Source organism: Microcebus murinus, chromosome X, assembly GCF_040939455.1.
Source record: "Microcebus murinus isolate Inina chromosome X, M.murinus_Inina_mat1.0, whole genome shotgun sequence".
Classification (NCBI taxonomy): domain Eukaryota; kingdom Metazoa; phylum Chordata; class Mammalia; order Primates; family Cheirogaleidae; genus Microcebus; species Microcebus murinus.
Window position 1 is genome coordinate 63417204 of NC_134136.1, and position 14365 is coordinate 63431568.

The 14365-nt window shown below is 42.2% G+C and overlaps 1 protein-coding gene across 7 annotated transcripts in view; it reads left to right on the plus strand.

Moving 5' to 3' along the window:
- Positions 1 to 14365, plus strand: part of FHL1 (four and a half LIM domains 1) — a 62868-nt gene that overhangs the window by 38465 nt on the left and 10038 nt on the right. The window contains exon 1 of one of the 7 annotated variants that reach the window (XM_075999266.1): positions 11086 to 11190. The exons of 2 other annotated variants lie outside the window; for them this stretch is intronic. In XM_075999266.1, the coding sequence (XP_075855381.1) occupies positions 11130 to 11190 (61 nt within the window). In that variant the 5' untranslated portion in view covers positions 11086 to 11129. Of the gene's footprint in view, positions 1 to 11085; positions 11191 to 11232; positions 11459 to 14365 lie in introns of those variants that run through there. 4 more of the 7 variants (XM_012752324.3, XM_012752318.3, XM_020285096.2 and 1 more) reach the window with 4 other exon arrangements.

Sequence of the window (14365 nt, forward strand, 5' to 3'; positions counted from 1 at the left end):
TTTCTTTTGGCATGATGAAAATGTTCTGGAATTAGATAGTGGTGATAGTTGTACAATCTTATGAATATACTAAAAACCACTGAATTGTACACTTTAAAATGGAGAATTTTGTGGTATGTAAGTTTTATCTCAATAAATAAAATAAGAAACAACTTGGTGAAGTCATGAACATGGAAACTTTAAGCACAACTGTGAACATAAAAAACAATAAACAACTTACTTAAAGTTCCCACCTAAGAAATATTTCTATTCTAAAATATTTTATATATTGTCACTGATAATGTCAGAGGACTTTATGTCTTCCCCTTATAAAATGAAAAGATCACTCTGATCTTTTCATTTTATTAGGGAATGTTGTTAACCCAAATGAAGCCCTGATTGATAGTTTTTTAAGTAAAATAACTAAATAATTTTCAATGATACAGGATTGAGGGATTGTGGCAACAGGCCTTGCCCAGGCCCTGCCACTAGAAGAGGAAGCTGCAGAGCCTCAGAGAATCTTTTGGACCAGTGTGTCATTTCTCTTCTCACAGCTGACCTCAGAGCTGTCCCTTCCGCTATACTGCCTCCCTAGCCAACAAGTGGCCCCTGTTCCCTTCCTTGTGTTCTCCTGGAGTGAACTTAGTCACAGGGTTTAAGAAGCCCTTCCTGGTAGGAGGGGATTAGCTTTGCGGCTCTGAAGTGAGATCTGTGGACCTGACAATATAGCTTCTCCTCCCCTAGTCACTAACTGTTCATACGTGCTCTGGGTCATTATGGGTTGTCCAGCAGGACAATTGCCATCATAGCATCTGTCCACAGGTTGGTTAGATAATAGTCTTCTGACATTCTCCCCAACTCCAGGAGCTTTAACCTGAATTCATCTTGGGATGGGTATGGGGGATTGACCACAATGGCATCTTTGGTCAAGAATAGGGTAGATGGGGCCGGGCGCGGTGGCTCACACCTGTAATCCCAGCACTCTGGGAGGCTGAGGCGGGAGGATTGCTCAAGGTCAGGAGTTTGAAACCAGCCTGAACAAGAGCAAGACCCCGTCTCTACTAAAAATAGAAAGAAACTAATTTGGCAACTAAAAATATATAGAGAAAAAATGAACTGGGCATGGTGGTGCATGCCTGTAGTCCCAGCTACTCAGGAGGCTGAGGCAGAAGGATTGCTTGAGCCCAGGAGTTTGAGGTTGCTGTGAGCTAGGCTGATGCCATGGCACTCTAGCCCAGGCAATAGAGTGAGACTCGGTCTCAAAAAAAAGAAAAAGAATTATTTCCTTGGGTGAAGGCATTAAAAAAAAAAAACAATAGGGTAGATGGTGTATGTTTTGGTGCCACCCCTGGTACACACCCAAGCCGTGTCAGCACAAACAACCTTATCTCACCTGAGCTGCTGAGTCCTTCCTATAAGTCGCCTGACAAGATAGGGTCTTTCAGATTCCTTGATGTCCTTGGCATTTATTCAGAATTAACTCACATAATACAAAACTAATCTGCATTCTGAGTGGAGCTGTGTGATGGATATAGGTAGCCTCTTTTCATTGTTGGCTTTTAGAGGCCAACTTAAGCTCAGAGATTTGAATTGATAGTGGCCTACCTTATTACTTAATGCTCATATGCAAACCTTAGATTCTATTGGAAAATCTATTAACTCTAGCCAGAAAAGGTCTAATCATCCACTGAGCTAATTGGGCCAGTGGTAGGAAGAACGTAGGGGAAGACTTTTCTCCACCCTAAGACTGGGCAGGTGACCTAGACCTATTGAGTCTTTTACTAGAGGATCAAAAAAGCTGAGCTAGGCCGGGCGCTGTGGCTCACGCCTGTAATCCTAGCTCTTGGGAGGCCGAGGCGGGCGGATTGCTCAAGGTCAGGAGTTCAAAACCAGCCTGAGCAAGAGCGAGACCTCGTCTCTACTATAAATAGAAAGAAATCAATTGGCCAACTGATATATATATAAAAAATTAGCCGGGCATGGTGGCACATGCCTGTAGTCCCAGCTACCAGGGAGGCTGAGGCAGAAGGATCGCTCAAGCCCAGGAGTTTGAGGTTGCTGTGAGCTAGGCTGACGCCACGGCACTCACTCTAGCCTGGGCAACAAAAGCGAGACTCTGTCTCAAAAAAAAAAAAAAAAAGCTGAGCTGTGTTCTCCCTAGGTTTCTAGCATCTGTTCACAAACCCTCCTTACCCGTGTTGAATATATAGCTATGTGCACTGGGCTGTCCTGCTGCCAGAGGCCAATTCCTCTGAGCTCCTAGGCTTCTGAGATTTGCTTAGCTGCTGCAATCATTCTCAGGCCCAAGTTCCTTGCAGCTGGGCTCTTGGCCAAGATCCTGATCTCTTATCTCTTTTCCACATATCCACTGTAAATTGGTAAGCTTGAAGATAAATTCTACTTACAGGAATCTGCTCCTTGGGACAGCCACATTTTTAGAGTGTAGTTGAATAAATAAAACATAGTGCTTACTGTGTGCCAGCCACTGTTCTAAATGTTACAAATATTAACTACTTTGTCACAGTGACTCTATTGCATAGGTGCTCTTATCCCCATTTTACAGATGAGCAAATTGAGTCACAGAGAAATTAGGTGAAACTTGCCAGTGTCATATAACCAGTAAGTGGTAGAGGCAGTATTCCAATCCAGACATTCTGGCTCCAGAGTCCGTGCTCTTAACCACTACACTATATTGTCTTGAAACTTTATAAAATAAATATGCCCATATTAAGCTCAGGACAAATTTCATATTATTTGTCTTAGAATTAACAATGTTAATTGGACAACCAATCTTATATACAATTAAGCCTTGAATTTTTTTCATGGAAGCCTTCAAAAATAGTCATGGCCCAGTCTGCACCATTTTATCTGGATTTAATTGAATTGTTTTTTATATCTTAGGCAATCTTGTCTTATTTATACTAGGTAGATACTTAATCTATTTGTTCTCTTTGATTATCACACTTCTTGAAAATGAGCAGCAAGGGCTGGGCTTTGAGGTGAGTGTGATGTGATCTTTCTACGTGTGTGTGCTTTGGTGGCTTCTGGTACTGTAGCTGCAGATTTTCTTCACATTCTACTCACTGGACTTTGTGTTCCTGTCATTCTATTTCATGTACTCGCTGCCTGATATGGTGAACATATTGCTTGACTTTAAGAGCTTTGAAATCACTCACTGTTGTTCCCTAAGTGTGAGCTGTTTTAGGTGGACTCTCTGCTTCCCCATGCAACCTAGTCCTTATCTCTCTCAGCTCTGTATGGACTACTTCCAAGTTACCTTAGCTGCAGTTTATGGTTTCTTTGACTAGACTTTTGTCATAGCACAAAAGAATCTACAAAGTGTATCATCTATAAGTCACACAGCTGTCCCTTGGTCTCAGAGGCTATGACCCAGATTAGCCTCCATTGATGACTATCAAAATTGAGGGACCATGAACCATACACCACATTCCCAAGTTTTACATTGTCATGAGTAAAGGTCCCTTGCTGGAAGCAGATTGATGTGGTACAAGGAATAGTGCCTTGGGAGTCCAGATACCCAGGTTCTAGACCTGGAGCTGCTGTTAACTCGGGGGGAAGCAAGTCATCTCTCCATCTTTGGGCCTTTCCCATCTGTAAAATGAGGTGATTTGGGTTAGTTGGTATCTAAGACCATGTCCAGCTCTATCATTATGCAGTCTTTATGAAGGTGGGAACATGTATAGATCCGACCCACTTTATCTTCAGGTCCTCCAAGCCTCTCCAACTTTTGGAGGAGCCTATGCTCTATCCTCACCATGCACAGATTGACAAACAAGGAAGCCACACTACCATTCATGGCAGTAATCTAATGGCAGACCACACACCAACAAGATTGCTTTGGTCCTGCCACTGACTTTTCAAAAAAATAGTGCCTCTCCTGGCACAGCAGAAGCACTCTTTCCACAGAAAGTTATTCATGTTTACTCTCTCAGACATGAATCACTGTGGCCCCCACTCTCCTCGGTCTGCTTGTAAGTACTCCTTTGTGGGATCTGAACTGAGGTGCTGCTCGGACTGACAAATAATGGCCCTCAAGGAAACTTGGCAGATGGAGGCCAAGAGAGGTTTCACTTTATGTACTTTCAGTCCTCTGGAAACCTGGATTGCCTCTGCTATCAAAATAGTCAACTCTGTTGCCTAACAAAATATGGACTTCCTGAGAGACATCCAGGTCACTGCTTGGTCTCTTTCCTCGTATCATGCTCACACTCCCAGTGCTGTGCACCATGTTGCTGTGCACCATGTTGAGTGCAGAACCCAAAGAACCACTCATGAGTCTTTGCAACTTTGACCTTGAATTCTAGGGCTATCCCCTGTATGGGGTTTGAATATACCAATGCATAATAAAGTAATGTATTGATTATTGTGCTTTGGTAAATGAAGACAAATTATATACTACTAGTCTTGATGGTTCACACCAGAAAACAGGGCTTATGAAGTATTACGATAACACCTCTGATCAAGGCAGTCACTCTTACTTATCAGTATTAAGAATAAAGATATGGGCCGGGTGCGGTGGGTCACACCTGTAATCCTAGCACTCTGGGAGGCCGAGGCGGGCAGATTGCTTGAGGTCAGGAGTTTGAAACCAGCCTGAGCAAGAGCGAGACCCCGTCTCTACTATAAATAGAAAGAAATTAATTGGCCAACTAATATATATAGAAAAAATTAGCTGGGCATGGTTGTGCATGCCTGTAGCCCCAGCTACTTGGGAGGCTGAGGCAGTAGGATCACTTGAGCCCAGGAGTTTGAGGTTGCTGTGAGCTAGTCTGATGCCACAGCACTCACTCAAGCCAAAGTGAGACTCTGTCTCAAAAAAAAAAAAAAAAAAAGAATAAAGATATGAATGGAAGCTTATTTGATTTGTTCTTCTTTCCTGTTCTCGATATTAATCAGCTGGGTAAATGGTAAAATAGAGGCCGGGCGTGGTGGCTCACGCCAGGAATCCTAGCACTTTGGGAGGCCGAGGCGGGCGGATTCCTCAAGGTCAGGAGTTCGAAACCAGCCTGAGCGAGACCCCATCTCTACCAAAAATAGAAATAAATTAATTGACCAACTAAAAATATATATACAAAAAATTAGCCGGGCATGGTGGCGCATGCCTGTAGTCCCAGCTTCTCGGGAGGCTGAGGCAGTAGGATCGCTGAGCCCCGGAGATTGAGGTTGCTGTGAGCCAGGCTGACGCCAGGGCACTCACTCTAGCCTGGGCAACAAAGTGAGACTCTGTCTCAAAAAAAAAAAAATGGTAAAATAGGGTCATGAAATGTTTAGCCCTCAAGCATCTATCAGTGGCTTGAAATGTTCATAACAGGTGGGCTTGGTGAATGCCAGTACTTAGCATTATTGAAAGGGTGTTTTGAGTCATGGCACATGGCAACATGGAAATAAAACATATCACAAGTGAGTGGTAGAAATAGACTGGAAGAGAATTTTAACATCTAAAATATAACAAAGATTTATCCCTACTAGCTTCTCGATTTCATGAAACAGTCATTTTCACTTGATCTGAGAGTCTGTGTTTGTATTATATATTTCTTCTAAAATTCTTTCTGGTTTCTATTTCTTTTCTTCTTTTAATTTTGTATTTATTTTCTATTTTAAGCACTACTTCTGTTTTTTTTTTCTCTCTTTTTTAATCTGAGATCATCCCAGTGGCTTGCTCTGATACACATTTGTTCAGTGTTATTGTGTTAGTGATTTCTGGTTAGGGGCCCATAAAAGTGTCTGTAGGATGTGGTTGGGATAGTTCTTATGTCTTGGTAAGAGTGTAGCAACACAGGAAGGGGCAGACCTTGGGGACAGGAGGCATTTAAAACTGTTATTAATCATCCAACAACATTATCAAAATCAAATGACAGGGGCCATGGCACATGCTTAAATTCTTAATCTCTGTGTGAATGTTATAAGGAAACCTTCTAAGCCCTGGTCAACTGTGAAATGAACAGATCTTCAGTAGAGTTAATTACCATTTCAGGGTGCTTTGCTGTTTATAGGGTTTTTATTTCATGTATCTTATCTCATCTGTAACAGGTTTTCCTCTTTTCATAGCCACCCTTTCATTTGCTCTGAGATTCAGAGGCCCTTTGAAGAGGCAGAATTTCAGGTCTGTTTTCATTTGGACTTTGCATGACCAAGTCACCCTTCATGGGGTTCTCGGGGTGCTCCCTGGTTTTACTCTTTGATATGTATGCCATGAATTGTGACATTTAAGCAGTGACTTTGCAAAATTGGACTTGTCAGTAGGAAAAAGTAACTCTTCCCACCTTAAAGATTGACAGGAACATGAGATGGCTGAAGCTGTACTGGCTTTTTTCTGGCAAGAGTACATAGGACAAGAAATACTCCAGAGAGCTCAACATTGAATCACATCATATCACAGTGCATGAATAGATGCCTTAATCTTGCAGTTGGACTTACTCAGGAGAAATTGTTGGCAGAGGGACTGGTGGCCTGACAAAATTATATTGAGAGAAAAACTGGCAGTGTATTAATTTATTAGTAGTAGGCATAAGGAAAAATGTAAAAATTTAAGACAAAACCGCTGATAAATCCACAAAGACTCCATTCCAAGTTGTTATTAGCCCCTTGCCTCTGGCCATGACTAATGGCCAATAATTGTCTGAATAAGTTTTCAATCATTTAGAAGTTTGTTCCGTAAAAGGAAAATACAACAAAGGGAGAATGGTGACCACAAGTCAAGCTGTGAACCAGGAACTCATGAGATGTGGGCCAAGTGGGCCACTGAATTTACCATGTTTGGCTTTTCAGTTGTACCGTTTTGAACTTTGGAAGTTTGATCTTCCCAGTGGTGTGTCTGAGATAGGGAGGCTAGGGTTAGGTTGCAGGGCGAGAATACCCACAAATGGGATTCCACCGTAGTCTTCTCATTCTCTCTCAATACTTGGATCCCATTAAAGGGCATTCACCATTGACATCTCAGAAGAACCTCATTGTATAGTCTAAAATAAAGTGTCACTCTTCCCCACGCTAGCTCTACCTCCCAGATTCTCCATCATTCTCCATCACCCAGACTCACGCCAGAGAGATCATTGGCTTCTTCCTCTCCTTTTCATCTAATCAGTCCTTTCAGCCCTGTTCCACAGTGTCCCTTGTCCCTTACATCTGGTCTTTCCTTTCCATGCCCATTGCCACTGCCTTTCATTCATTCAGTCTTTCCTCATATATCATCTGGACAAATGTGGTACCCTTTTGGGATATCTCCCTGCCTCCAAACTCTTCCTCTGAGATCCACCTTTCTTGTCACTGCTTACATTGCTCTGATCTCACTCTTTCTTTGCACCAATTGTGAAAAGGTCCTCCGTGCTGTGCATTTCCCTGCCTCTCTAGCTTTGGGTCCCACCACTTCCTTATATGGTTCTGTCGCTCCCCCTGAAACCCACCTCCTTTTCGGCTGCATCCTGCTTCTTGAGCAGGCCCTGTGTTCTTATTATACCTTTGCTCACACTGCACCTTTTTCTTGGGGTGCTTTCCTCTCCTTCTCTGCCTTCCCTTCTCTAACCATTCTTCAGGGACCAGGTCAGATGCCATGACATCCATCAGGTCTTTCCTGATCCCCAAACCTGATGTGATCTCTCCCTGTGATAAATCTCACAACACTTTACATCTCTCTTGTAATACTCACCACACTCTGCCTTGCATGGTAGTCTGTTTGTTTGTTTGTGACAGACTCTCACTCTGTCACCCTGTCTAGAGTGCAGTGGTGTCATTGTAGTTCACTGTAACCTCGGACTCCTGGGCTCAAGCGATCCTCCTGCCTCAGCCTCCCAAGTAGCTGGGACTACAGACATGTGCCATGACGCCTGGCTAATTTCTATTTTTAGTAGAGATGGGGTCTCGTTCTTGCTCAGGCTGGTCTCAAACTCCTGAGCTCAAGCAGTCCTCCCACCTCAGCCTCCCAAAGTACCAGGATCACAGGCATGAGCCACTGTGCCTGGCCATGCATGGTAGTTATTTGTATATTTCTTTGGTATACTTGAAAGTAAGGGCTCTGTTTTTTTGTTTTTGAGACAGAGTCTTGCTTTGTTGTCCAGGTTAGAGTGAGTGCCATGGCGTCAGCCTAGCTCATAGCAACCTCAAATTCCTGGGCTCAAGCAATCCTCCTGCCTCAGCCTCCCGAGTAGCTGGGACTACAGGCATGCACCACCATGCCCGGCTAATTTTTTCTATATATATTAGTTGGCCAGTTAATTTCTTTCTATTTATAGTAGAGACAGGCAGGGTCTTGCTCTTGCTCAGGCTGGTTTCGAACTCCTGACCTCGAGCAATCCGCCTGCCTCGGCCTCCCAGAGTGCTAGGATTACAGGCATGAGCCACCGTGCCCGGCCAAGGGCTCTGTTTTATTCTTTGTGACCAGCAAAATATCTTGTACCACATAGTGAGATATCTATTCACTAAGTATTTGTCATATAAAATAAACGAATGGATGGAGTGGGATTATATACACAGGAACCCAGTGACGGGTTATAATGCATCTGTAGAGAGTTGTAGATAAACTTTGAAGGAAACATTTTCTAGAGGATTCCTTGCAAAAGGGAAAGAGCTTAGGGGTTTCGATGCCTAGCACTCACTGAAAAATTGTCCTGATTTTGATAGAGTGTGAGACTAGAGGATCTGAAACGTGGCCTTCAGACACCAAAAGGAGTTGCTCACTAAATACCACTAACAGTATATAAAGGCACTTTGTAAACAGTACAGTGATTATTATTATTAAACATCACACTGTTCATGTGTAACAAGATTGGCTAAGATGCCAGTGAAACCAGTGACTGCTCAGGTACCTGCTAAATAACTAGCCAGGTCTCTGAACCACCAATCCAGAACAGGACAAAGTTACCAACTATTCTGAGAAATTTTTCTTCACATTGCAAAGGGCTTTTTCTTTTTTGGTTTTGTCAGAAGTCTAGTTTCGTGACTTGAGGACATCTGCAATGGGGACACATGTCAGAGCAGGCAGTCGTCATGCCTCTTGAAGTTTTTAGGAAGGTACAGTTACCTGGTTGATGTAAATTGCAGCTGGAATAAATGCTGTTGTTGTAGGGCCAAGCTCCCAGCTCACCCTGGCTCATCACAGTTGACTAATTCATTGTGGTTAGAAGGTAATTCTCTTGTCTCTATATTTTCTCCTGTCTTTCAGGCAAAGTAGATTTATGCTTATTTGTTAACTTTGTAAAGCCACAAGTCTGTCCATGCCCTGTTGTTGCTTCTCAAAATGATCAGACACCTAAAGGAACTACCTTGTACTTGCTAAAAGAATACACCTGATGCATAGCTGGGAACTAGAATTTATTTTCTAAAGGAAAACTTTTTGCACGCTAAGGTTATTGTTCACAGCAGTACAAGAGGGGCATTAAAAAAATCTATGGGCTCTTCCTAAAAATATACCTTACCAAAATTGAAATTTTGGGTTCATGAAGGTTAATCATGTAATAAAAATAAGAGCACTTCCTCTAGGTGAAAAGTTTAAGTTTCTTTTAGGGATGTAGCATTGTTATAACTGGCCAGTCTCCCGCTGTAATTTAATCAGGCTGGATAAGAAAGAGACTAGGAAGGGATAAGGGAGGGCACAGTGTTACTTCCCGTCTTTTCTCAGGCTTATTTTTGGACTCTAAAATGTAATAAATTTGCCTGATAACATCCTGGCTTTTATTGTTATGTCATTTTCCAGCTAACTGGGAGTTACCAACAATTTCAGCTACCTTTTAGTATAACTTTTCTGTAAATGTTTGAAGAGCATAAGACTCGTGAAACTCATCCATTCATTTAGCCATGGAGCTTTTACTGCTTACCTATCATATGCTGTAGGGACATAAAGACAAGCAAAACACTGCTCTGGCCCTCAGCCTAATAGGGGAGATGCATGAATAGGGCCAAAACCAGTAACATGCACTATTAAACAAGACAGTGGCTATAAAGTTACTGGTCCCAGGGCCTTGAAGGACTGCCCCACAATGAAGGTCTGCTGCTTTCCTTGAAGTTAAATGGCCAAAACCACTTTTAGGATTCCAGGTGGGGCTATGTTTTGGAGGCTTGATTGACATTTTTCACTTCATTCACTGATTTCAAAATTTTACAGGGGTACAAATGTTTAAGGTTACATATATTGCCTTTGCACCACCTAAGTCAGAGCTACAAGCGTGCCCATCCTAGGCAGTGTGCACTGCAGCTATCAAGGGCCGCCTGGGAGCTGGACATTGTTCTGGGTGCTGGGGCCACAACAGTGAACACCACTACCCAATTCTTGCCTTTGTAGAGCAGAGGGGGAAATCAGACGATAAGCGAAAGAAATCAGGGCAATACCTACTGTGTTAGAATGTCCTAAGGAGTGTGGGAAACAGCAAATTGGGGAAGGGGATAGGGAGGGTGTGTATGGGGGGGCATGATTACAGTTTGAAAGAGGATGGTCAAAGATTTCACTGGAAAAAAGGGGCTTAGAGCAAAAAGAAGAGGGTAGAGGAGTGACTTTGAGGGTGTCTGGGCCAAGAAGGTACAGGAGACATCGAGGAGGCCAGAGAGGCCAGAGTGGTGGTGGCGGCGGGTGCCAGGGATGAGGCCAGGGAAGGAGCAGAGGGAGAGGACCCTACAGGGACATAGAGGCTTTTCCCTCCTGATTACCAGCCTCAGCCATCTGATGGCCCTTGGAGCTTTTGCAACATGTTAGGTGGATGTCTTCATTTTCATTTTTAGTTTTATTTTTATTGTCCCTGATGGTGAAGAGAGATTTCATTTGTGGAACAAAGTATCCCCATTGTGTATGTTGTGGGGACATGCACGTCTCCCCTTCTCGTTCTGCTGTACCTGCTGCAGAGGAGATGGAACGGCTGGAGCCGCTCCCCTTGTCGGTGGTGCACTGATGGCTGTTACACACCAAGGAGGACGGAGAGCTAAGCATCTGTAATGCCCCTAATCTCCATATTCATAGGGTCTAATCCTGCTTAATTACGCTGGTAACATAAGTCTGTCTCTTAGAGTTACTTTTATCATTAACAGCACAAAAGTGAATTATTTATACGGCCAACTGCAAGCTCTTGAGGCATATAAAGTAGATTAATAAGGTTGGCTCAGCGTTAAGCTATGCCAAAGCTGAGTCCAAATTTTATTCCGGTACGGGGATGACTTTCTATGTGGCCTCTCTGGCTCTGGAGCTAATTTGGATGCTGAGTAGCCCTGCAGGTATTTATATGTAGCGTTTGGTATTTTTACTGGGTCCTATTCTTCTCCCTTGGATCACCTAAAATGGTTAAGAATTTTCTAGTGGGATTAAGGTTGTGATCTCTGGGGAGGGGTGGGACATCTGCTCCCGGTTATTTTTGTGTTAGCGCTTCCCCTTAAATGTATGTTCACAAATGAGCCGCAGCCTTATCAGCTGGGTTTTAGGGAAGACTGGTCTTAGGTGCTGCTTCTGAACTTGGTCTCTGAGCCATGGCTTCCCGGCACTCAGGTAAAGACTTCATGCTCTTTTATCTTATATTGAGCACAATTTTCTTAGAGCAGTGAATCCGTCGTTTGACTAAAAGATGATTTTTGATTAAATGATTTTAGTCTTCTCTAAATAGTAAATAAATTATATCTTGTCTCTGTTTTGCGCTTGCCTTCTCTTGGTATTTCAAAGACAAAATATTATTCTTAAGTAAAATTGGCAGTTTGAGTGACTTATTTTTAAAAGAAACATGAATACAATACTATATTTTACATTTTTCAGGACATCTTATGAAACTATAAGTGATTGTATGAGGAAAGAAGGTTTTCTTGGTTGGAAGTTTTGGTTTTTTATAATTCTTCATCTTAATGGTGCTTTGACTGTAAGGTATTGGAAAAAAGCTAAATGGAATATAGAGCTGGAATGAGGAACGTTTTTAACTAAGAAAATCCATAATGACTTAATACATACATCTTCCTTTTTCTGAACATTTTTAATCTTCCTGATTAAAGGAAAGGAATAGCTATGGTCCTTTGGATTTGACAAGTATGTTATTAATTGTTCATAGCAGAAAAGGAGGCGAGCTTTGGACTCCCTAAGACCATAAGAATCTTCCTCTTGTTTTGTAACCTGACATTAAGGAAGCCCTTTGGCCATAGACAAGACACCCAGGGAATAGGGGCTGATAGACAACTGCCCAGTTCTCTGAAGCCAGGAGGGTGGCTGTGGTCCTGCTGCCCTCTGCCTAAGTAACAGTTCCCTCTCTTGGAGCTAGTGAGGTCAGACAGTTGGGTAGGAACCAGGCATTTCGTCCTGTCTCCCAGCTTTCAGATTAAGGGACAGAGTAATTATCGGAGGCAGTTTTTGGAAAAATTATTTTTGAAAACTTGTAGTTGCCTGTTGATATTTATAAGCAATGCAGATACTTTTAGAAATTTCTCCTTTTGGTATTTTAAAGCAAATATGCTGCAATAGAATTCCCTACTTTAATGAATTAATATGTAATGCCTTCCTTGTTCCAAAGCATTCAAAAGCTGTCTGGTTGGGGTTTTATTTTCCCCTACCCCCAGGAGCCGTTTTACAAACATGGTTCCACATGCCTGAGATTGTGGTTATCAGCCAACGTACACATTCTCTGGGTGTAAGCAAACTAGTCAGCTGTACTAGTTGTCCTAATGGACCTTGAATGTATGATATCTGGTAGAGTAACTCACCATTATATTTACTAATTAAGTGATAGGATAGGAAAATAAGTTTAAAGGTGACATATTACAGCATACCCAACTTTGGTTTTAAATTGCACCAAATGCTTACATCATTATTGCATATATAAATCTGGAGGCTGTAACTGTGGTTAAATTAGACCAATTATTGACACCTTTTAGGTGACTTTTTAAATCAGGAAATAGCATTTTGTATTGCATTAGGTTCATAGATCTATGAACCCACAAAAGCAGAGAATAGGTCCATGAAAGAGAGAGAAGTCCTCACAGAGAGAAAATCAGTGTTACCCTGAAATTTATGGCCAAAACAAAGGCTCTGATAATTGGATAAGAATCCATTTTTAGTAACCATCCATATACTGAGAGCACAATTCATGAACAAAATGTATATATATATATATATATATATTTTTTTTTTTTTTTTTTTGAGACAGAGTCTCATTCTGTTGCCCAGGCTAGAGTGTTGTGGCATCAGCCTAGCTCACGGCACCTCAAACTCCTGGGCTCAGGCGATCCTTATGCCTCAGCCTCCTGAGCAGCTGGTACTACAGGCATGCACCACCATGCCCGGGTAAATTTTTCTATATATTTTTAGCTGGCCAATTAATTTCTTTCTATTTTTAGTAGAGACGGGGTCTCGCTTTTGTTCAGGCTGGTTTCGAACTCCTGACCTCGAGCAATCTGCCTACTTCGGCCTCCCACAGTGCTAGGATTACAGGCGTGAGCCACCGTGCCCAGCCCAAAATGTCTACTTTTTGACATTGAAAACCTTCAGTCTGCAAAATTATGTAGGTTGAATTTTTTTACCCTTTGGCCTTTCAAGTTGGGGAGCAGAATGGGGATGCAGAAGGAATGAAGGTACTTTGCCATATTATGCAGTCATTAATTCCATTGACCAGCTGCTGCCCAGGGGGCTTCACAAGGAAAGTGAGAGGGGAGGGTGTGAGGGGAGTAATCAAACTGGATTGGCTTCTTAAAATAACTGAAACATGGTAGTCAGACGATTTGGTTTAGGATGAAGCTGAACGTTTTGTACTTTTAATGACCACCAAATGACTGCCTACTACTTGCCACAACTCGAGAAACTGAAAACACATGTTCTCTTGCTACTGGGGCAGAAGTGCTTTTTTCCCATGTGAAAGACAGAATGTGCCGCATGTAACATGTGCAACATTAAGAAAAACTTCGTACATGGATGGAACGGTACAAGAATAGAATCTGGCCCAGTGGAAGTTCAGGAGCATGTAATTTCTGGTTTCATCATCTATCTCCAACCTTCCTGATAATAGACATAATGTAAAATGTGGTGTTACTTGTACATTAGTGACCCGAAAAGGATTTATGTTTTTTTCCTAAATGCAGCATACCAGTGAAGTTGCTAATAAAGTTGAATTCTTCTGTACATGTTCTGTTTTTAAGGGGGAAAAAACACTTTCTGATTTTTCTGAGAAATTCTATGAGAGACTACTTTTCAGCCATGACTCATGAACTCCATCTCATTGCAGCTACTTAGGTATTTATTCCCAAATGTCTGACAACACCTCCAGGTGCGTTAATATGTTTGCTACACAAGTGTCCTATTCATCGGCTAAGGCTTCGTTCCATTTGTTGAATGTTCTGAGGAAAGCAATATACCCTTTCTTTAGAAGCCAACATTTATCCGTGGAGTCACTAATGTACTGGTATATTAGACTTAGCAATTAAC